At 44.3% G+C, this 21,791-nt stretch overlaps 2 protein-coding genes across 5 annotated transcripts in view; one reads left to right on the top strand and one right to left on the bottom strand.

Moving 5' to 3' along the window:
- LOC307047266 (single-stranded DNA-binding protein 3) overlaps positions 1-7,312 on the top strand; it is a 41,880-nt gene extending 34,568 nt beyond the window's left edge. For 2 of the 4 annotated variants that reach the window (XM_079694138.1, XM_079694136.1), the window contains 9 exons: positions 85-146; positions 333-378; positions 770-805; positions 1,225-1,279; positions 1,493-1,563; positions 1,894-1,972; positions 2,092-2,120; positions 2,241-2,342; positions 4,444-4,688. In XM_079694138.1, the coding sequence (XP_079550264.1) occupies positions 85-146; positions 333-378; positions 770-805; positions 1,225-1,279; positions 1,493-1,563; positions 1,894-1,972; positions 2,092-2,120; positions 2,241-2,342; positions 4,444-4,473 (510 nt within the window). In that variant the 3' untranslated portion in view covers positions 4,474-4,688. Of the gene's footprint in view, positions 1-84; positions 147-332; positions 379-769; positions 806-1,224; positions 1,280-1,492; positions 1,564-1,893; positions 1,973-2,091; positions 2,121-2,240; positions 2,343-4,443 lie in introns of all 4 variants that reach the window. The other 2 variants (XM_079694139.1, XM_079694137.1) reach the window with 2 other exon arrangements.
- Positions 7,313-8,523: 1,211 nt separating this feature from the next.
- LOC307046452 (ankyrin repeat domain-containing protein 34B) lies at positions 8,524-20,455 on the bottom strand (the record flags this gene model as incomplete). Its single annotated transcript, XM_079692848.1, has 4 exons — positions 8,524-9,335; positions 18,668-18,884; positions 19,416-19,598; positions 20,243-20,455. The coding sequence occupies 4 exons, from the start codon at positions 20,453-20,455 to the stop codon at positions 8,524-8,526; spliced, it is 1,425 nt and encodes a 474-aa protein (XP_079548974.1).
- Positions 20,456-21,791: the final 1,336 nt, after the last annotated feature.

The following is a 21,791-nucleotide window of genomic DNA, read 5'->3' as shown; positions in this document are numbered from 1 at the left end:
TCACCAAATGCAGGAATATTGTTGAGATTCGATAAAGACTCATTGTTAATTGTTCTTACAATGTTTTAACATTTGCTCTTACAGAATTATGGAGGTATGAGGCCACCTCCAAACTCCATGGGCGGCCCCATGCCAGGAATGAACATGTAAGTTAACATATATAGCTAGTGGAATTAAACGTCTCTTTGAGTCACAGGGTAATCTCTTGTCTTGCTAGATCTTTTATAACAGTTATTTCTGTTTCATCACTCTTCACACCATTGCCATGGTGCAGTTTGTCACTTGCGTTCTTTCTTCCTTTGAATCTTTCTATTTTCGTTGTTTTTCTTCAGGGGTCCCGGAGGAAGAGGGCCGTGGCCTGGACCGAATGCTAACTCTGTGAGTCAGAAAGCCTTGACCTTTACACATGACCTAAAAATAGGCAAAGAAAGACCTTACTTTTACCTTTAGTGCTCCGAGTGCTGTTGATTTTGTCATTTGTACTGGTTTACACAAATATCACAATATGTGTCCATCAGTAAGAATGATAAACCTTTTGGCTATTTCTCTGAATGGAAGTGAAATAGACATTTACCATTCAAACTCTGGAACAAAAAACTTACTATAGAATTTAAACAACTCATCTTTGATGCAGTCTAAACATGTATAAGCTTCACAAAAGTGTGTACCGGTGTATTGGATTCAAAGTGTTCTTCCTATTCTGTCCACCCTGTATGGATTCACATTCAGTGTCCTCAGATCTGATTATCTGTTTCCTCTCCCCCTGCAGATAGCATACTCCTCCTCATCTCCAGGAAACTATGTGGTGAGTTTGAATGTGTCAAAAAGCAGCTCTCCTGTTTACAGCGTTTAGTTCTACTGATACTTGTTTTATATGATTTATATGTTACATGATAATTATTGCAGATTACAAATTATAAATAAATCATTTAGGGACAAGGGAGTGAGATTAAATAAGTTATACTTCTTCTCACTCCTTTTCGAACATTAGATGTGGCACTGTTTATGTTGCTGTTGTTGTTGTTGTTGTTGTTGTTAATGTCATTTTTTGTTTTGTCATTTTTTTGTTTTGATTTGTTTTACATGACTATGCACTGCAACATTTGTTTTGTTTTTCTAATTTTACTTGTTCGAAATAAAAATGTATCAATCAATCAAAACAAATAAAAAATGTATCAATCAATATGATTTCAATTTTAACCTCTATTTCTAATTGTTCCTCAGGGTCCTCCAGGGGGAGGCGGTCCACCAGGAACTCCCATCATGCCCAGCCCAGGTGGTGCGTCAATTAACTATGTCCCCGGCGCTAACACTTGTGTCAGAAATAGATGTGTCTCTCGTTTTCTCCTCACTAAAAAAGCCTAAATGTGTCACCAAACAATCATTATCAGTGTTTTCATGTCTACTTTTCATTTATTTGATAACATATTTGTGATGAGTGGTTCACATATTTCCTCTTATATCATGTTACTAAAGTAGTTTTGTTCCTCAGATTCAACTAACTCCAGTGAAAACATCTATACAATGATGAATCCAATCGGACCGGGAGGCAACAGACCCAATGTGAGTATCACACATGATTTAAGTAAACTAAAATCTCTATAATGTTACTTTAAAAATAAAATGTTCCAGATTTCGCAAAAGTTTCAGCAACTGTAGATTGATTTCTTATGGATGTTGTTCTAATGATTACAATTACACAGCCTCAGTGGGCATCAGTACAGTTCAGCATTAGAGAAACAAAACGCTGCAACACTGAGATCTATAAGAGCCGACTGGAAATAAACCAGGAAGAATACATTCAATAACCCGTGTTTTAAAGAACCAAAGTGGTCTAAGATGGTAAATAATACTGCAGTCGTTTATAAGATTTGTTTGACATCTTCTCCCCAGTTCCCTATGGGGCCGGGGCCTGACGGGCCGATGGGAGCTATGGGAGCCATGGAGCCTCACCACATGAACGGATCACTAGGTGGGTTTCAAACACAGTGTGGCTTTACACATCATTGATGGACTTTGATTGACATTCATACAACTTAAACAGTTCTTTATATTGTTTTCACAACCAAACTGTTTCTTTCCCCTCCTCAGGGTCTGGGGATATGGACGGGTTGCCAAAGGTGAGAGAAACTGATTTTCAATAATCTTCTCTGAGCGTTTTGTATTTATTTAGACTCAACACTTTATCGACGCTGTCTCAACATTTCCTTTTTTGTTTTTGTTGCCCTCTCTTCTTCCAGAGCTCCCCTAATAACATGGGGGGCATGAACAACCCTCCAGGAACGCCGAGAGATGACGGCGAAATGGGGGGGAACTTCTTGAACCCATTCCAAAGCGAAAGTGTAAGTAGAGCGAGTGAATGGCATCTCACGACCCTTAACAGTTCTCCTTGACTTCATGACAAACCAATGCAAGCAGAGAGTTCCCTCGTTAGGTCTGTGGGTGTCGATAAAGTTCTATAAAGTCACTATTTTTAATAGTTTGATTAGAAATGGATCAGTGTTTCTTAATAACTGACACTTTATCTCAGAGGCAGTCGGGTGTAACGCGTTACAAAGTAATCACACTCACTGACAGACAAGGGGGGTTTCGGCCGCAGGTTTATATACATGTAGGCCTACGTAATCTGCGCGAGTTGCGCGTCCACATCTCCACGTGCAGTACTGCATAAACATGGCTGAGTCTTTTCATCTGTAAACTTCCTCAACGGGGCCGCTCACTCTCTTTTCTTGATCGCCCTCTCACGGGTGAACAGTTCAATGTCCCGCTTCATTGTAGGAATGCTGCCATGTCTCTACCACTTTAGTTTGACCATCTCTGTTACTAAGTTATGGAATACTAAATAAATAAGTAATTAGATACCTTACCGTTACTGCGCTCATAAAGAATGATAAGAATAAGAATAATGCGTAATTGAACTGGTTTCATTAATTAGTGTCTTTACGTTTCACAGACTGTTAGCTTGTTGTGGTGGCTGGTAGCCTATTTTATTAAAGAGCATATCAAAAGAAAGACTGTGTTATGTCTTCCTTAATGCAATAGTAATTGGGGGTGCAAGTGGAGTCTCGCAGAGGCAAAACTGTGGCGCGCTTTACACTGTAGGTGCGCCGCAGTCTGCCTGTAGGGAGGGGCGGGCCGGCCCTGCGAGTAAAGTAACGAGTAAAGTAACAAGTTACTTTATGTAGAGAGTAACGAAGTAGTGTAATATATTACTTTTTTAAAAATTAATATGTAATATATTACTTTTTTTTAGTAACGACCCCATCTCTGCTCAGAGGCCCTGTGTGGTTTTTCAGCAATTAAAGTTATCAAATGATTAAAAAGTAGTTTGAAGCAAAGGTCTTCACTTCTCCAAAATGTGTTATCCAATCCGTCTCAAACTCATTGAAAACCTTGCCAAATCCAACAAGTCAAATTTTGTTAGAGAAAGAAGAACCGAACCAAGGGCAATCGGAGCCCTTTCTGGAAGAGTAGACCGTACAATAAGAAAACCAGAGAGTGAGCGACCACTTGCGTGAGCAGAAGCATGATGTACCCTGCCTTTAACAAGCACCCAAAGTCAAAAAGAATAGTGTGATGCGGAAAAAAAACACATTTTATTACTGCAAAACGAAAACAGGACCCAAAGAGACGGAGCATCATTTTTGAAATAATTTTACAGATTTATTCTGTTACACGAAACCAAGCAGACCTGTGGGGACCTATTGCTTTAAATGCAGCACAGGTCTATATACTGGCTTATGCGGTTCCTAATTTGCACAACATGTACATTGTATCGAATAATATCCAAAAACGGGGCTTTAAAAGATATCCCATGTTCTGCTTGCATTGTAGCCGCTTACTAATGCATTGTATACCCTCTGCATCCGTGATCAGCTGATTGACACAAATGTCTTGTTGTTGTTAAACAGTTTCGTTTTTTGTGGATGAAGGGTGGTGTAAGATTTAGATGGCCTATGACCCTCGGCCTGCAGAGCCACATTGTGTACTGAATACCTGGATTTAACAAATCTGAAAACATTTAGTTTTTCAAAATAAGAGCTGTTTGGAGACAACATTAGTGCACTTTAATTCATAACCAGGTGTTGCTTTTTTTAACTACCTACTTTTCAGTACATTTAAGTTCTGAAATGTTAAATAAATACAAGCATCATAACAATCTTAGGTAGTTTAATCTAAATATCTGGTTTAAAGAATGAAGAAACAAGGCTTTATATTGAAGTTTTTTGTGATATTTATAATTTAGATTTTTCCTCAAAAACATTCCTTATTAATAATCAGAAAATGTAATTGCAGTATTGCTGACATGAGTCAGGTGTATTGGAGCCTGTCTGAGTGCTCCTGTGCCTCTGCAGGGCGACAGCGCCCTCTGGTGTTTACATGTTGTCAGTGACACCTCCACTCATCTGTGCCCTCCTCCCCCTTCCCTCTCTCTCTTTTCAGTATTCACCCAACATGACGATGAGTGTGTGATTTTATTTTATTTTCCTTTTTTTGTATTTTTCTTTATTTTCCCCCTCCTATTTTTGTACCCCTGCACCTGATTTTTTTTTTTTTCTTTTTCTTCAATTCAAACCTTACTTCACCTCGGATTGGACGACCTCCCCCTCCTCACACACACCCTCTTCCTGACCAACCATACGGGATCCATTTCCCCCTCCTCACTCGGGAACTGTACGGCCACACAGCCTTCTGTGACAGCCCTTGAGCATGCTGGGACTCTAATTAAGACTGGCCCTCCTGGAGCATGCAAGATGGCCGCCGGTCTGAACAGGAAGCAGTCACAGAGCAACAGGAAGAGCCTCCTCTCTGACTCCCGCCCCGGCCTCCCTGGCTTCCTGTCAGGTTCTAGACAATGAGCGAAGGGTAGGAGGACAAACAGAGAGACAGAGGGAGAGGAGACTGTCTCCCCCTCTCAGGAGGACGCAGCGTTTTAGCAGCCGCTTCTCAACCACTTCGGACTTTTATCTTCAATTTGTTTGTCGCTGTTCCACCCGATGGATTCAGTTTGCCCGCCCGCATTGTTCTCTCGGTGTGTACATTTTTACCTGAGGTGTTGTGATTTTTCTTTTTTTCTCCCCCCGTTTTTTGTGTACGTATTGTATCATTGCTATTTTTATTATTGTATTATTGTTATTAATGATATTGATATGATCATTTTTAAGATTAGGTTCTAATTTTTGTTGTTTCTAAGTGCACATTATTTTATTGAAGACACATGTGCGCTCAAATTAGAAATGATTTGCCGGGTAACATGTGAGCACACTCCCCCCTGCAGGTGAGATTTTATCCATCAAGGTACTGATTGGCTCGTTTTAAAAAAAAAAGTTTTAGCAACAATCTGATTTTAAACTCCTTTTTCAATAATCCAAACCAGAAGAAGAAGTGGCTCCTGTTTTGTTTTTTTCTTTTGATCTTCCATGCAGTGAGATGCACAGCTCTATTTATTTATGTACTTTACATTTGTCTTATGAGTCATTGTTACTTTTTTTTAAAGTGTTATCCCTGGTTTATTTGTTAATTGCAGAACTAGTAGCAACTGTGTAAATATGCAGATCCAGTCAGCAGCCCCTCCATCATTAGACCCCCGTACCCAGGCCCTGAAGGTGCCCCCCCCCCCCCCCCCCCCCATGCTGCTTCCACTAACGCTGCCCTCTTAGGTTACTGTTCACTCCAACATGTGCGTAGGCTGCGGTATGGCCTCTGCTGAACTGTAGTTGGATTGTTTTTTGTTTTGCTGATGAGCTCCCAACACACTGTGATGTATGTCTGTGCTTTTTGGATATTTGCTTTTACACGCTCTCAGTTCAGCTTGCAGAAATGTTGTTGTCACCCGTGCAGCGCTCCCTCTGAAAGGGCTCTCAGCTGATCGAATCCTGGGCGGTTTTTTTTATGTCGGAGCAAAGCAGGAAACGTAAAGGCGTTGCTCTGCTGACTGTGACGAGTGGCCTCCCTCCCTTGGGTCATCTTGAAGAAAAACACCTCCGTCCCTTCCTCACCTTTCCTACGGGCCAGCAAACACACCACCCCTCTCTGATTATCTTTTTTTTTTTTTTACAACTTTCCATCTTTTCATTTGAATTTTTTTGTAAATACTGTAAAATGCATTTTGATATCATTGACATGTTTTGATATTTTCAAATCACGACAACAGTTGATCAGAAACGTGCTGATTCGGGGCAACTGTGTGTGTGTGTTTGTTCAGAGACATGGTGTGTCTTTGACGATAAGAAACAAACTGGAGCTGCTATAGACTATTATGCTATTTCACCTCATCACTGACAGACGTGGCACTTCACTGTGCATCAGAGCTGTGGCGTCAAGGGGTCTCAGAGGACGACCATTTTGTAGTGAGTGTGTTTGAACGCCTTTTAGCTGACTCAGTCACACACATTATCTTAACAAATCTTTAAATTAAACGCGATTCTTGAGCAGGAGCCTCCCTCCTCTGCTGTACAGTTGGCAAAACAGTCATATTTTTCACTGTTTGACAGAGAATTTGCAAGAATAGAGCAAAAACAGGCCAGTTTTTCATAATAAAAAGAATGCCTCGGACATTTAACTACCCACAATTAAAATAAGCCACAGGACGCTGGCTCTCAGCCCGACACACCAGGTACCAGAGTACAGACTTTACTATGAAGGATTTTTTTTTATCTATTTAAAATGGGGCGGGAGAAATGTTTTGGGAAAGTAAAGAGAAAAAAAAAATAACAGACAGATTTGTTCTTATTGCTGAGAAGAGGTAGAGAAAGTGCGGGAGCAGGCGTTTCGTCCCCTGTACTTTGAAATACTGTTGTATAAAATGCAGTTGAACTTCTCTCTATCTTTCTGTCCTGTAAGTAAAACCGTCACAACGTTGATCATTTCCGTATTTCTATTGTGCTGATGTATAATACTGTAACATTCAGGGGTAGGGAGGGTTAAGAGAGGATTCGGAGGGGTGTAAAGATTTTTCTGTTCAGTTCCTCATTTCTTTCCTCTTAATGACAAAGCAGTATTGAATATAAGGCAGTCTGTCCCCGGGGGGTTGCTTTGTATCTCATGTTAGGGTAGTTTCAGATCCTAAATGTCTCGTGTAGTAAAATGAGAGGTTCCTTCTTCGTACGTTTCTTTATATTGTAAAGTTTCTTTAGACAAAAAAATGTTGCTTATTGGAAAAAAAGGTGGGAAAATGCATTGATAATAAATGTAATTCTTTTGGGGTTTTGTTTTAATTTTCATCAAGTTGTCAGTCGTTTTTGCCTGTGTCCCCCTTGTTGTAGATACATATTAAAAACAAATAAAATGACTTCACTCCTTTTGCCATGAACATGACCTTCTTTCACTGGACCTATTGGTTGGGATTTGCCGTCAAAAAATGTAGTATTTTTTACTTTTCTTCTCGTAATCAAGTGAAAACACATTTGCTACCAAAATGTTTACATTTCTACATGTTTTCTAAAATATTAGCTTTTTAGAACAGGTCACAATTCAAACAGTTGGGCAACCATTGGATTAAATATGTGTTAGACAGCCATGGGTTTAAACAACCTTATTTAATAATATTTTTTAAATAATAGCTGTTTTATTGTTGTGTTAAAATGTAAAGGTTTTCATTCAAAGATGATAAAGCAATAATGATATTTGCATTGGTGTAGTGGGCGTTGGACGCGGGGGTACGCCGTACCCCCACTTATTTGAAGCATGATTTATTTTTTTAATAGTCTAATACATCTAAAAATCATTGCCAGTGTAATCAGTTGCAAGTGTGTGTTTGTTGTATTAATGACGAAAACATAATAGGGAGTTTTCACAGTAATTATAATAAAAACGTAGCTCAAGCATTTATGCAACTTGATTTGAAGCGTGTGTGTGTGTGAGGGACAGAACCCTGTGTGTACGGTCACCAGGTGTCCCGCACTGTGCGGGACTGCACACACAGCATTTTTATTATTTTTTCCGCGTCCCACACATTGAGACTATGTCCCGCATTTGAGATAGTCGCGCAGAAAGGCCGGATCGGTTCTCTGACATCCGGCACCGCCCTTTATTATTATATTGTCTAAACGGCATCATGTAAGTTGCGCTGACAGGCGACACAGAGGTGTGTGTGTGTGTGTGTGTGTCCCCCCCCCCCCCCCCCCCTCCTTGACAGTTCACGAGCGCGAGTGTCTCCCGTCCACCCACCACCCCGTCCACCCAGTAAAAAAATCCCCACTACACCACTGGATATTTGAACCGGGAAACAGAAGTTCATCTTTACATTTTTGTGAAAAAAATTACAAATATAAATAAACAATTATAGCCTATTTCAAACAAAGAAATGACAAATAAAATAAATTGATGAATTTCAGAATTCAATCTAAACCATAATACTGACGCAGACATACAGGCACAAACATGGCAATAAGTGCTTTTATTTTTGCCCTTCTGTTACCATTTTAGAGGCTTTTCTTTTAAAGAGTGTCAACTTTACCACATTTTCAGATTGCTGTTTGAACTTTAATGATGTTTCCTAATGGACTCCGGAGGGATGAATGCCTAAATTGTTTCTCCTCCTCTGATCTGGTCCAGCTGTACTGAGTGGCGGCGCAGCGACCTCTTGCTGCAGCAGGGGGCACGAGGAGCTGCCAGGGAGGAGCAGGAGGAGGAGGGCAGGAGACGGGGGAGTCTTACAGGAGCTCTGGGTGAAGAGGAGCTGGGCGGGTGAGGCAGAAACACCATGCTCCTGCTTTGGGGAATGGGAACCTGTAGATGGGAGTCTGATTGGTGGACTAAGGGTGGGAGTTGAAGTGGAGGAGGAACCACCATGACGGAGGGGAGGGTGTTCCTGCGGAGCTGGCAGTGGGGAGGCAAACAGGCAGGAAGCTTATCAACACCGCTTTTCAGGGTGGTGGTGTCAGAATTTGAACCTCCGGGCATCAGACACCTCTTAGGGAAGAGTCGGCTTGCTGTTGCGTGAGATGAGCTCACCTCCGTCAGGGAGAGGGCCGACTGAGACAGCCTCGGAAGAAAAACCTCTCTGTTGTAATTCTCTCCTCCACATCTGTAATCCCTCCTTTGAAGCAAACCCTCCTTCCTCTCTTCCCCCCTGGACTGATGAAAGTGTGGCTCCTCTCCTCCCCTCTCTACAGTCTCCCATCTTGAATCCTCTCTGCTCCCTTCCCCACCCCGCAGGCTCCTCTCCATCAGGCCCTCCTCATAGGCCCGGTTCAGGGAGGCCAGGTTGTGGATGGCCAGCCACGGTTCAGATAACATCCTCTGTCTGGGCGGGGGGTGGCTGCTTTGGCCCAGCTCACAGGAGGGAGGTCTGCCACTGCTGCTGCTGCTGCTGCTGCTGCTTCCTCTTGTGCCTGATGTAGGGGAATAAGACAGAATGAGTGAGAAGCAAACATGTGGAAGTACTTGAGATTAACTGTGTCTCCTTTTGCATTTTGCATATCCTCTCCATCACCTTAATGGATTTGTCCTTATGTAACCGGCTGTGTCTGACTCTGCGTTGTGTTGTGTAGAAAGACGACGACCCAGACGTGTAGCTTCATTCAGGATGTACATTTATTTTCACTCCTGACGAAACAGCGACAGAAAGAAAACATTTCTCCAGTCAGTACTCTCTTTAACGTGCCCCTCTCCCACAGAGATCAGTATCAAAAGGGCATAACGTAAAAAGTAACACAACATACCTGACGAAACAGCGACAGAAAGAAAACATTTCTCCAGTCAGTACTCTCTTTAACGTGCCCCTATACAAATTAAACAACACAGAAATACATTGTGAACACCCGTGAGACACTACAACAAAAATAAGTAATAAAAAGTAACTTAAATTGCATAAAGTCGACACTAAAACACGGAAATTGCTTCTGGCTGAAGAGCCGCCTACCTCTCCCACAGAGATCAGTATCAAAAGGGGAGAACGATGCATGAACCCCGCGAAAAAAAGGGGAACAGTGTCACATACATAAGGAACATAGGGGTACACGCTAAAATTATAGTTCCACATACTGATGTGAGTCCTACTGCGTCAGGTATTAACACAAGATGAAACAAGAATAAACACAGATTTTGTGTAATTATATAGACATATTTACATAATATATTATATACAAATGAGACATAACTGTCCCTGTTACACTCACCCCGCTAGAATTATGCAAAATTCTGGGTCGCAAAACAATCCACATATAAACACACTGGCCATTACAACAAGCAACAAAACCATATGAAACAGCAATAAGAGCTTCCTACCTAAAGGATAAGAGAATGAGGGACTCGCTTGGGCCCAGCAAGAACACACAGTACTCTACAGACAAGGTGAGGTGCAGTTTACACCCCACACCCTGGCCAAACGATGTGGATGAGCGAAAAATAAAAAAAGGCTCAATACAGCAGTATATCACCAGAGCACAAATAATGGCTAACACGCCACATTTCACACATTAATAACAGCACGCGGCCTTATCTCAACCCTCAAGAAGGGACTCAAGTTGTGCCATGGACTCAATGAAGCGGCGCACAGGTCTAATGACTCTGCCGAATCGTGAGGTAACCTGGCCATCTACATGCGATGCTTGACGCTTATTGGCAGGGGGCCGTTGTGGCAGAGGAGCTGGGAAAGCCATTGGGGTCTCTACAGCAGTTGCAGGGTCACTAGAAACGGGGGTGACCAACACAGAAGGAGGTGGTGGGTGGTCTGGATGAACAGAGTCATCAAAAGGGGACTGCTCAAGGACCCATGAGGCGGTGCGGCCATCCTCCCCGTCAACATCCGAGAGGGAACCAGCTAGGGATGGCCCAGCTGTTGCAGCTGCTGTGTCTAACTCGGACACCTCTGTCCCATGCCAATCAGATGCCGGAGCGGTATCGGTCATGCTAGGGGTAGGTGCGGGCACAGGAGCATCATCTTCACCATCCGAGGCCTCCTCCAGCGGAAGGAAGTTGACTTGCAGCAGCAGGTTTCGGTGAACAACACGCTCATGTCCCTCTGGATCCCTGATCCGGTAGATATGGAGGGCTGGTTTTGAGGCCACCACAGTGTGCACAACAGGCATCCACTTGTCAGAAAGCTTGCATTTTCCCTTGGCGCCTTTGTTCGCCAGCAGCACCTGGTCACCGACAGACAGAGGTTGGCCCCTGACCCGTTTGTTATACTGGTCACTCTGATGTCTCTGCTCCGCTGTGCAGTTTTTCTGGGCCAGTGCCATGGCACAGTGCAGGTCTTCCAAGAGGGATTTCACGTAGGCATTGTAGTCACACACAGTCACATCATGAAGTACATTCCTGAACAGAAGGTCCACTGGCAGCCTTGGGATTCTCCCGAACATCAAATAGAAGGGCGCGAACCCAGTGGTCTCATGGACAGTGCAATTGTACACGAAAGTCATTGTCTGTATTATCTGCGGCCACTTCTGTTTGGAGCGAAGTGGTAGAGACCTCAACATGTTGCCCAGGGTGCGGTTGAACCTCTCTGTGCCGCCGTTCCCCATAGGGTGGTAAGGTCTGGTGTGGGACTTGTCAACCCCTGACAACTGCAAGAGCTCAGCAATCAGCTCACTTTCAAAGTTTGCTCCCTGGTCAGAATGAAGGCGCTGAGGGAAGCCATAAACACAGAAAAAGTTGTCCCACAGCTTCTTGGCTACTCTCTTAGCTGTCTGATCCTGGCAGGGGAAAGCATGTGCCAACTTTGTATAGTGATCGGTGATCACAAGAACAACCACAGACTTGTTGTGACGGTCTTCAGCTGACCAGAAGTCGATGCACACAAGCTCCAGAGGGGCAGAGGTCTTAATGCTCTCCAGTGGGGCTCTTGCGGAAGGTTCAGGAGTCTTGCTGAGAACACATCTGTGGCAGTGCTTCACATGATTGCGGACATCCTTCTCCATGTCGTACCAGAAGAAACGCTGGCGGGCCAGAGACAGTGTGCGGGGCTGACCTTGATGGCCAGCATGGTCGTGAACACCAGATAATGCATCTGCCTTTAGCGACTCCGGCACCACGAACTGGGACCTCTTCTGTCTAGTCAAGGGATCTTTCGTGACCCTGTAGAGGACGCCATTCAGAAGAGTCAGTTTATCCCACTGCTTCAAGACTCTCAGAGTCGGCTGACTCTCATTGTAGCGTTCCCGTCTGGAAGGCCTGCGCTTCCTGTCGACATAGAGAGCGACCCTGGAAATTACTGGGTCCTGTTGCTGGTGTGACTGCAGCTCAGAAAGAGATAGGGAATGCAACGTGTCCTGGCCAGGTGGTTCAAAGGTGGTGAGGTGATCAACCAGGGAGGCTGCACGCTGCCTAGGAGCAGAGTCCCACTCGTCCAAGGAGGAAAGAAGAGAAGAGACCTCATCCTCAGACATTGAACCTTCAATGGCGTCAGAGTGAGATGGACCCTCCAGTGACTGTGGTTGGCAGGTGAGGCGGAAGGCATCTTGCACAGACCCATCACTGACGTCACAGACCTGGTCCAGTAGCTCCAAGTAGGGTTCACGCAGCAACCGTTCCCTCAAAGGTTTCACGAAAGGGTCTCTGCTGAGGGCATCCGCCACCACGTTCAACCTGCCGGGAATATGTTTGATTTCGAAGGAATACGGAGCCAACTTAGCAACCCACCGCTGCTCACAGGCGTCAAGTTTCGGCTTGGTCATGATATATGTGAGAGGATTGTTATCTGACCAGACGGTGAATCTGTGACCCTTGAGCCAGTGGCTAAACTTCTCACAAACCGCCCACTTTAGAGCCAAGAACTCCAGTCTGTGTGCAGGATAATTGAGCTGGCTGCGACTGAGAGTTTTGCTTGCAAAGGCGATGGGTCTTGCCTTCTCCTCACCAGCAGAAATTTGGGACAGTACAGCACCCAGACCATCAAGGGAAGCATCGGTGGAGAGGATGAAAGGCCTATCAAAGTCTGGGTGTGCCAGCACCACGCTGTTGAGGAGTGCGTGTCTCAGATCATCAAATGCCTTCTCACAGGCAGGGGTCCAATCCTGAGGAGTCAGTTCTCGAAAGGTGCCAGCTCTTCTCCGACCGAAAGAGCCCTTGGCTTTCCTCTTCTGCCCTGCAGTTAAGGCGTAGAGTGGCTTTGCGATGGAAGAACAGCCAGGAATGAAGTGTTGATAATACAGCACCATCCCGAGGAAAGACCTGACCTTCCGCTGAGATGGGGTGCAACCGTCGTCGTTCATGAGATCCTCCTTCCCGAAAGCTGAGATGACCCTCACCTTCTCTTGTTCGACTGAGACGCCACTGCTGTCTATCACGTGACCCAGAAACCCCACAGTCCTGCGAAGGAAGTAGCACTTCTTCTGAGACAGCTTCAGGTTGTTGGCTCTGAGCCGCGAGAAGACAGTCTCCAGCCGTTTCAGGGCTTCCTCCTCGGATGGAGCAAAGACAAGCAGGTCGTCCAAATAACAGAGGAGGCTGGAGAAGTTCAAATCACCAAACACACTCATCATCATCCGCATAAAGGACGCGGGACTGTTGCAAAGACCTTGGGGAAGTCTGTTGTACTCATACAGGCCTAAGGGTGTTGTGAATGCCGAGTACTTCCTGTCAGACTCATGGAGGGGGATGTTGTAGAACCCCGATGTGAGATCCATGGTGCTGAAAAAGGCGTTTCCACCAAGGGCAGCAAGACAGTCGGCCTGGTGAGGCAGCGGGTGGGCGTCCTTGACGGTCTTGGCATTAAGCCAGCGAAAGTCAGTGCAGATCCTTAACTCTCCTGACTTCTTCCAGACAAGGACCAGCGGCGATGCATACTCACTGACTGATTTACTGATGATGCCTTTCAACTCCATCTCAGACAGCACCTCTCTCAGTTTGTGATAGTGTGCTGGAGGGACACGGCGATAGGGTAGCCTGAAGGGGTGATCATCAGTGAGATGAATCCGGTGGACGAACTCTTTCGCTTCCCCACAGTCCAGCTTGTCTTTGGAGAAGACATCCTGGTAAGTGAGCAACAGTTCAGAGAGTCTCTTTTTCCATTCATCTGACACCGCACAGCCTTCGAGGTCGATGTCTGCCAATCCACAGTCTTTAAGCTGCTGAGTGTGGGTAGAGCTGGCATCTGAGTTGGGAGGAGGGTCAGCTGCCTGACTGGTCTGTGGCCTATTCACACCCTGAGAGAGGGGAAGGTCTTCCACCGCGACACAAGTAAACACATCGGCCACTTTAGCATTGCGGCGTAGTGTCACGGGACTCTTGGTTGGGTTAAGGACCTTCATAGGGACCCAACGATCTCCCCACATGGGTGCCACAACCCGTCCCACAATAATGTCTTTGGGGGCTGAACGGGAGGAGGTGGGCTCCACAATGACAGTGCTCCCAGGGGACACAGGAACACTGCCAGGTAGCTTTCCCCACACCAGATACTCCTTCTGTGGTGCTAGAGTGATAGCTTGCCGTAGCTTGACCGTGCCAACCTTGTCAGGCAGTTCAGGACCAGACCAACGAGTGATGCAGCTGAGCAACTGAAGAAACTGCTCACAGTCGGGGTCTGAGGTGTTGGACTGGATGAGCTCCCAGTACTTCTCATCAGACTTCATCCTCTGTAATATGGGCCTGATGACGTTGCTACCAATAATGAGTTCGTCTCTCTGCCCTGGGACAAGGAAAGTTGGCACAATGAATTTAGAACCGTAAACCTCAATCTCCAGGTCATAGATACATCTGGGTTGTGTCATAAGGCCACCACAGCCAACTAGGACCACCTTCTCTGGCACAGGCTGAGGACAAGGGAGGACACCAGCAGCTCTAAGATTGGACTCTGCCTCTTCGCTGAGTGTGCATGACATGCTCCCTGAATCAAGCATCCCCCTTAAAGTTGACTGACCCCCTACTAACACTGGGGTATAAAACAAGTCATTGGCTCCTTCAACTCTATGTGAACCCACAGCAATCACAGTTTTGTCATCAGGAAGATTACTACAGCAGTTCACATATGTTGATCTTAAGTCATTTTCCTCACTGAGGGTGTCACTAGTGCCGCCCATGCTATCCCTCTCACTGCACGGGCGGGCTAGTTTAAACCAGCATTGGAGGGAGAAGGTGGCATGGCTGAGGAAGGAGAGGCCTGTGGGCACTGATTTCTTATGTGACCAGGACTGAAGCAGTTAAGGCATAATCTGTAAAGCCTGCAGTGTGCATGGGTTGAATGGTCCCTGGAGCCACAAACCTTGCATGGAAAGGACTCAGATGCCTGCTGGTAACGGGGTCGACCATTCTGACGGTGGACTTGTTGGTGGTTGCCTGGCTGACCATTCTGACGGTGGGCTTGTTGGTGGTTACCTGGCTGATGGTAGTCTGGCCTTTGACTGGTTGTAAGGGAAGCGTTGCACATAGCCAGAACTCTGTCAAACATTGCAACTACCTGTTGAACACCAGCGTCGGTAGTAGGTGGGTTGACGGTGGTAGGGGCTGGGTCAGAGACAGCAGAGAGAGGCAGGGATAAGGGGGACACTTGGGGACTCACCCTAGCATGGTCTGGCTGAGGCTGACTGTAAGCAAGGGCAGTGGCCGGTAGAGAGTTGGGAGGGGGGTCTGGTTGGTGCGCTAATGAGGCCTGAGACATCCCCAGATTGACAGGGCGAAAAGAATCAGTCACAGGGCTCTGACTATAAACTGACAGACCCACCACATTATGAGACTGCGCTGCTGTTTTTCTCACATTTCTCATATGGGCGTCCAGACGCTCCTGAACCTCAGCCGTGGTCCACCGCTCAGGTGCCTTCAGTTGGAATGATATGGCGAGACTGGGGTCAGGACAGTGATTAATGAACATCAAGACCACTTCTGCACTGGGGTCATCTACACATTTACCTCGCCTCCGGAGGCACTCGTCCGCAGCATCTATTGACTTGTTAAGGCGTATCCAATAGTCCATAGCACTTTCACCAGCACGTGGAACAGTGCCGTAAAAATCTTTCATGGGCAAGTTAGAGTATGACAGCTCACTAAAGTTACCCTTCAATATGTCAAACACAGCTGTGGGCAGGTCGGTCGCACTCAAGTCAGGTCGGCTGCGGATTGACACTTTCACCACATCCCTGGCTTTACCTGTTAGTCTTGACATAATCAGATCAAACCTTTCTACGTGAGTGTCACATTTCACTCTATTCAGGTAACATCTCATCATGTCCTCCCATTCATGAATAGAAAATACATCAGCACGATCACCCCTGAAGTAAGGCGGAGCCTTGGTGTCTGACTGCACCACAACCTTCAATTGAGACAAATCAGCCTGGTGGGACGGGTGTGGATTGGTGGGAGACTGAGGCTGGGCAGCACTGGGCTGGTGCATGGTGCTTGATATGTTCTCACCTATCTGTTTAGCCAAACTTGTTATCATTTCCCCAAAAGCTTCAACAGATACTACTTGTGTAAGTTTACGGTCTGGCTGCATAATAGGTGTGGAGCTTGCAGCAGGTGTTAATGTCGGGTTGAAATCACTAGTGAACCCAAATCTTTCACTACCTTTAAGTCGCTGGCCCCTCCCCAACCCAAATGTGACATCATGCCCACTAACATCCATATTGTTAATGACAACAACAAAAAAATCCCACAAAGCAATCAAAACACAGTTTAAAGCCACCCACAAGAGATAAAACACTAAAATAAAATAAAATGATAAAACACAGATAGACAGATATACTCAGTGATAAGTGTCCTCTCAGACTCAGTGCATCTCTCAATTTGAATATGTACACTGTCCCTTTAACGCACCTGCGGTCGCAGCAAGAGAGGGGGAAAAAAAAAAAAAGAGGAAAAAAAAACACACACTCCAGTCTTTCCTTCTTCCCGCCGGTGGGCAGCAGCTTTACCCCGGGGACCAGACGGCGCTGGTCGCGGATACAACGGGTCGTCACGGCACCAAGTGTAACCGGCTGTGTCTGACTCTGCGTTGTGTTGTGTAGAAAGACGACGACCCAGACGTGTAGCTTCATTCAGGATGTACATTTATTTTCACTCCTGACGAAACAGCGACAGAAAGAAAACATTTCTCCAGTCAGTACTCTCTTTAACGTGCCCCTCTCCCACAGAGATCAGTATCAAAAGGGCATAACGTAAAAAGTAACACAACATACCTGACGAAACAGCGACAGAAAGAAAACATTTCTCCAGTCAGTACTCTCTTTAACGTGCCCCTATACAAATTAAACAACACAGAAATACATTGTGAACACCCGTGAGACACTACAACAAAAATAAGTAATAAAAAGTAACTTAAATTGCATAAAGTCGACACTAAAACACGGAAATTGCTTCTGGCTGAAGAGCCGCCTACCTCTCCCACAGAGATCAGTATCAAAAGGGGAGAACGATGCATGAACCCCGCGAAAAAAAGGGGAACAGTGTCACATACATAAGGAACATAGGGGTACACGCTAAAATTATAGTTCCACATACTGATGTGAGTCCTACTGCGTCAGGTATTAACACAAGATGAAACAAGAATAAACACAGATTTTGTGTAATTATATAGACATATTTACATAATATATTATATACAAATGAGACATAACTGTCCCTGTTACACTTATCCTAAACAAAGGTCAAAGGATAGAGGGTGTTGTATGCTGTACAGATGGCAAAGCCCTTCTAAGGAAATGTGTTGGACTATACAAAGCAAACATACTTCATTTGATGATATATCGACATTTTAATCCGAATCAATTTACACTAACTGGAATCAACCATGAGGATACATATTCAGAGCAGCAAGTATTATGCTGGTATAGTACAAACATAGTATTTATTTTTGTATAGATTGTATTAGCCAAGGTGCACTCAAAACACGTGTTTCTTAGTCTGTGACTTCATACTAATTCTATAGGTTTCTGCTTTGTGTTCACGCCAGAAAACTGCCAAAACAAACAACCTTACACCAGTTTGTATTATTACAAAATGGCCAATTATATTTTCTGGCACTGCTGATGTACACTGTTCTCCCAAAATGCAATGCCAGAGGGAAATGGAGGAGCTGTGTGTGTTTAATCGCCAGTGGCATTTTAAACCAGTACAATGAAGATTAATATAAAGTATATACTGCATACAATATACATTATTAAAAAATAACAAAGCTTTTACTTCCACATTCTATTCTAACTGTATTCAAAGAGACGCTTGTTTGTTTCTACGGGATTAATGAAGTATCAGTTCCTCTGTAGCCTAAGAAATGTGGCTTCTTTCATTAAAATGCACCACCAGAATTACCTTCACCTCACCCTGACAACACATTTCATCTGCTGTCCACAAGAATGAGCACTCAGCTAATGATTGCAACCACCAGGAATTTGCTCTCATCCGTCTAGACTTGCCTTTGTTAAACACTTCACAGCTACATACCCAGAGACACAGATCTGCATACTGAGTACTGCTGGTGCTACTGATCTCCACATCAAGGTGGAGAACCCAGAAAACATCCACAATATAACACTGATCCAATGTTAGGATCCAGGTTGTTTGCTGAATGAGGATTACACAGGGCTATTTATCCTCAGGTGGAGTTGTTAATGTAAATATAGATTATCAGCAATCTGCTATCTATGTTTTGAGATTTTTTTTTTTGTTGGGGTTTTGCATGTTTTGGTCTAAGATGTTCTAATCAAATGTCTGCTTTTCTCTATATACCAAGTACAAAGTCAGTTGTGTGATAATGTGTACTTTCTATTGAAAAACACTCAGCATTACTCACCACCAGTTCCTCTGAAGTTGAAGATGTTTTCTCCCTCGGGTGAGTTGGGGGAGCCCGTCTTGAGGATGATGTCGGACGGGGACATGCAGGACACCGGCGAGGAGTCAGGAGACGGTGTAACGTTCAGGAAACGCCTGGTCACCGGGCCTCCGTTCACATTCACCTGTGTGGTGATGATGATGATGTCACGACCCCTCGCCCGGCAGGCATCCATCAAAACCTGAAATACACAGATTTGATGGTGCTGCTTACTAACGCTTTATTGTATTCGTAATACTTGGTAATATCAGTATCAACGCTCAGATTTGAACTGATTTAATAATCTGAAAAGAGTCAAATCTGTAGGGAGTATGATTTTTGAGACATCTAGTATGTTTACTTGAAACAAAAGTGACTCGTTCCTTTTCAAGTTAAGATTACAGACACAAATTATAACGTATTATGCATTGTTTGTACCTAAAAAATCAGCACCCTTATGACAGGCAACACCATTAAAAACACTCCCAAGAAATTACTACATAAATAACAACAAACCTTATTAGATACATTATGTATATCCGTACATAGTTACAAAATAATATGGTACATTTCTTTAATGCAGGACCTTTACCTACTGTATAGTGGTGTAACTTTACATTTTGGTATTTGTAAGTATGTTAATGCTGAGTTTCTTTGCCTCTCTGTTTCAATAAACCCATCCTTCTCCAACATAAACAAATCAATCTTTCCTATGTCCCCCAGCTGTTCGGACCTTCAGTGTGGGTTGGTGCTGTGTGTTGACGGCGTACACCAGTGCTGAGGCCCCGGAGTGATCCTCCATGCTGGGGTCGGCTCCTGCAGCCAGCAGGGTGGACGCCACCTGATCTCCTGCCCGCTCCATGCAGGCGTACATCAGAGCGGTGCGTCCGGCCCGGTCCTGGGCGTTCGGCTCTGCCTGATTGGCCCAAAGGATTACAGTTACATTGCAATCCCCACAGGAGCAATTTGGGGTTAAGTGTCTTGCCCAGGGACACAACAACATGCTGACTGCAGTGGGGTTTGAACCTGCAGAACCCCCTGATCCGAACACCAACACACAACCCACTACACCATACATCTCCGTTGACAGTCAAAAATTAAATTTCATGACCATTGATTGGTGTGCATTTGGTGTCTTTCAATTTTGTTTGCTAAGAAATCAAGTGTCAATGTTGTATATCATTTGCTTATGAATACACGTTCAGCTCACTTTTTTAATAAAATCTGATTCGTCATTGATTAGTGAGAACTTTGTATTAGACAGTCTAATGCACAATCCTCCATGTGAACCTATTCAATAAGCATCGTCCCTCAGATGAGTTGTGTTCTCCAGCAGAATAAATTGTCTGAAGTGTTCTGAAGAGGTGGATCGAGGACAGAAGCAGAACTGGGATAATCAGAAAGCTGTTTACAATGCATAAGTACCACCTCTCCCTACTGCTAGGACACATTTATTATGCATTAGAAATATATCTAAATCAATGAACTGTTGAGCAAGTGGGAAAACTTGAATTCCATAGATTGCATTTACGCAGTATTCTAAGTTGAAAGTTGACTGACCTTGTTCTGCAGCAGGTAGGAGAGGAGTTTCACCGTCTCAGGCCCACCAGGCTCCCCTCTCAGGGCCTTACAGGCAGCCAGGAGCGGGGTCTCTCCTTTGGGGTTTTGCCTGTTGACCTGAGCTCCCCCCTCCACCAGCAGGCGGACCAGCCGCAGCTTACAGGAGGCTGCTGCACTGATGAGGGGGCTGCAGTCGGACAGGGGGTCTCCCATGGCCTGGAGGGTAAAGGGAAGTCAGATTCAATGTTCAAATTACAACAGCAAAACATGTAAACTACATTTAATTATAATAATCCTAGTCTCCTGATCATAATCTTTTATCAGTTTTTAAGCCTTCAACAAAAGAAAATAAATATTAAGAAAACGTGATGTGTTCAAACAAACTAAAGTCCTCATTATCTCTTTATGTATCCGTTAATAAGATCAAAAAATGAAAGAAATATGAACATCAGTGTAGGCTGGTATTAATTCAAGATATTTCAATTAAAGTAAAGGTTGCTGATCTCAAATGCTTGAAACATTGAAATGTACATGGCATACAATATTGAAAAGATGCAAACACATTGACAGTATGGATAGTGAATGTTATACTCACCTTAACGCTCTCTCTTCAATGCTTTTTGTATCTGTTCCTCTTCTACAAACAAGTAGATTGTTTATTCAGATGGTGCCATTATTTCACGTTATCCTTTAAAAGGTTTAACCCCGCTCTTGTATGAAGCGTCCTCATGTTGCTGGCCTGCAGCAAACTGCAGAACATAAAGTGAGAGGATACTAACTTTCATCTTCTCCCTCTGTCTGTGACCCTCTGTCCTTCCTCTCTCCTGATCCGTCTCCCCCCCTCCTGCTGGGTGGAGGGGAGGTTGGGCCCCACAGCCACTGTTCAAAGTTATAAATGGTTTTAAGCCTAAATGTCACCTGTTGCAGACTGTGAGCTACAAAGACCCCGAGGCCCTTTGATATATGTCAGCTTTGAACAGTTCCGTTCTGACTTGTGCCCACCGTCTGTGTTCAAACACTGGCAGAGAGAGACGGATGAGACACACACAATGAATTTCCAAATCATACGCACCAATGTCAAAAGCATAAAGAGAAAATGTGATGTGCTTGTTATGTCTATTTTTCATTCTTCATGTCTTTTGTTCTCTGTAAAGCACTGAGCTACTTATTTAATAAATAAATCCGACTTAATTCATTAACTTTCATTTAGAATGGTCAGAGTACAAAAAAGACCGACTCTGAGTTTGTGTGAGGCCAGGAAAACAGGTTTCTTCAGCAATTGAAAGTATTTTTCAAAGTCAGTCATTTGATTTATATTTAAATATGAACAAATAAAAAAATCATTAAAAAAAATAAAGGATTGTATCATGTGCTCCAATGTTTACTTCAGTATTACAGTATTTCAGTATTTCTATGCAATATTTTCATCTAGAACCCCAGAGGAAAATATTACAAATCCAGTGAAATATCTTTTTCATTGTTTTATGTGTTTTGCAAACATAAAGAAAGATGATTGACCTGAACAATAAATTGTCTTCATGTGAAAGAG

The sequence above is a fragment of the Notothenia rossii genome, assembly GCF_949606895.1.
Source record: "Notothenia rossii genome assembly, chromosome: 7".
Classification (NCBI taxonomy): domain Eukaryota; kingdom Metazoa; phylum Chordata; class Actinopteri; order Perciformes; family Nototheniidae; genus Notothenia; species Notothenia rossii.
The sequence above is the reverse complement of the archived record's forward strand: the minus strand, read 5'-3'. Positions and strand labels throughout refer to the sequence as shown.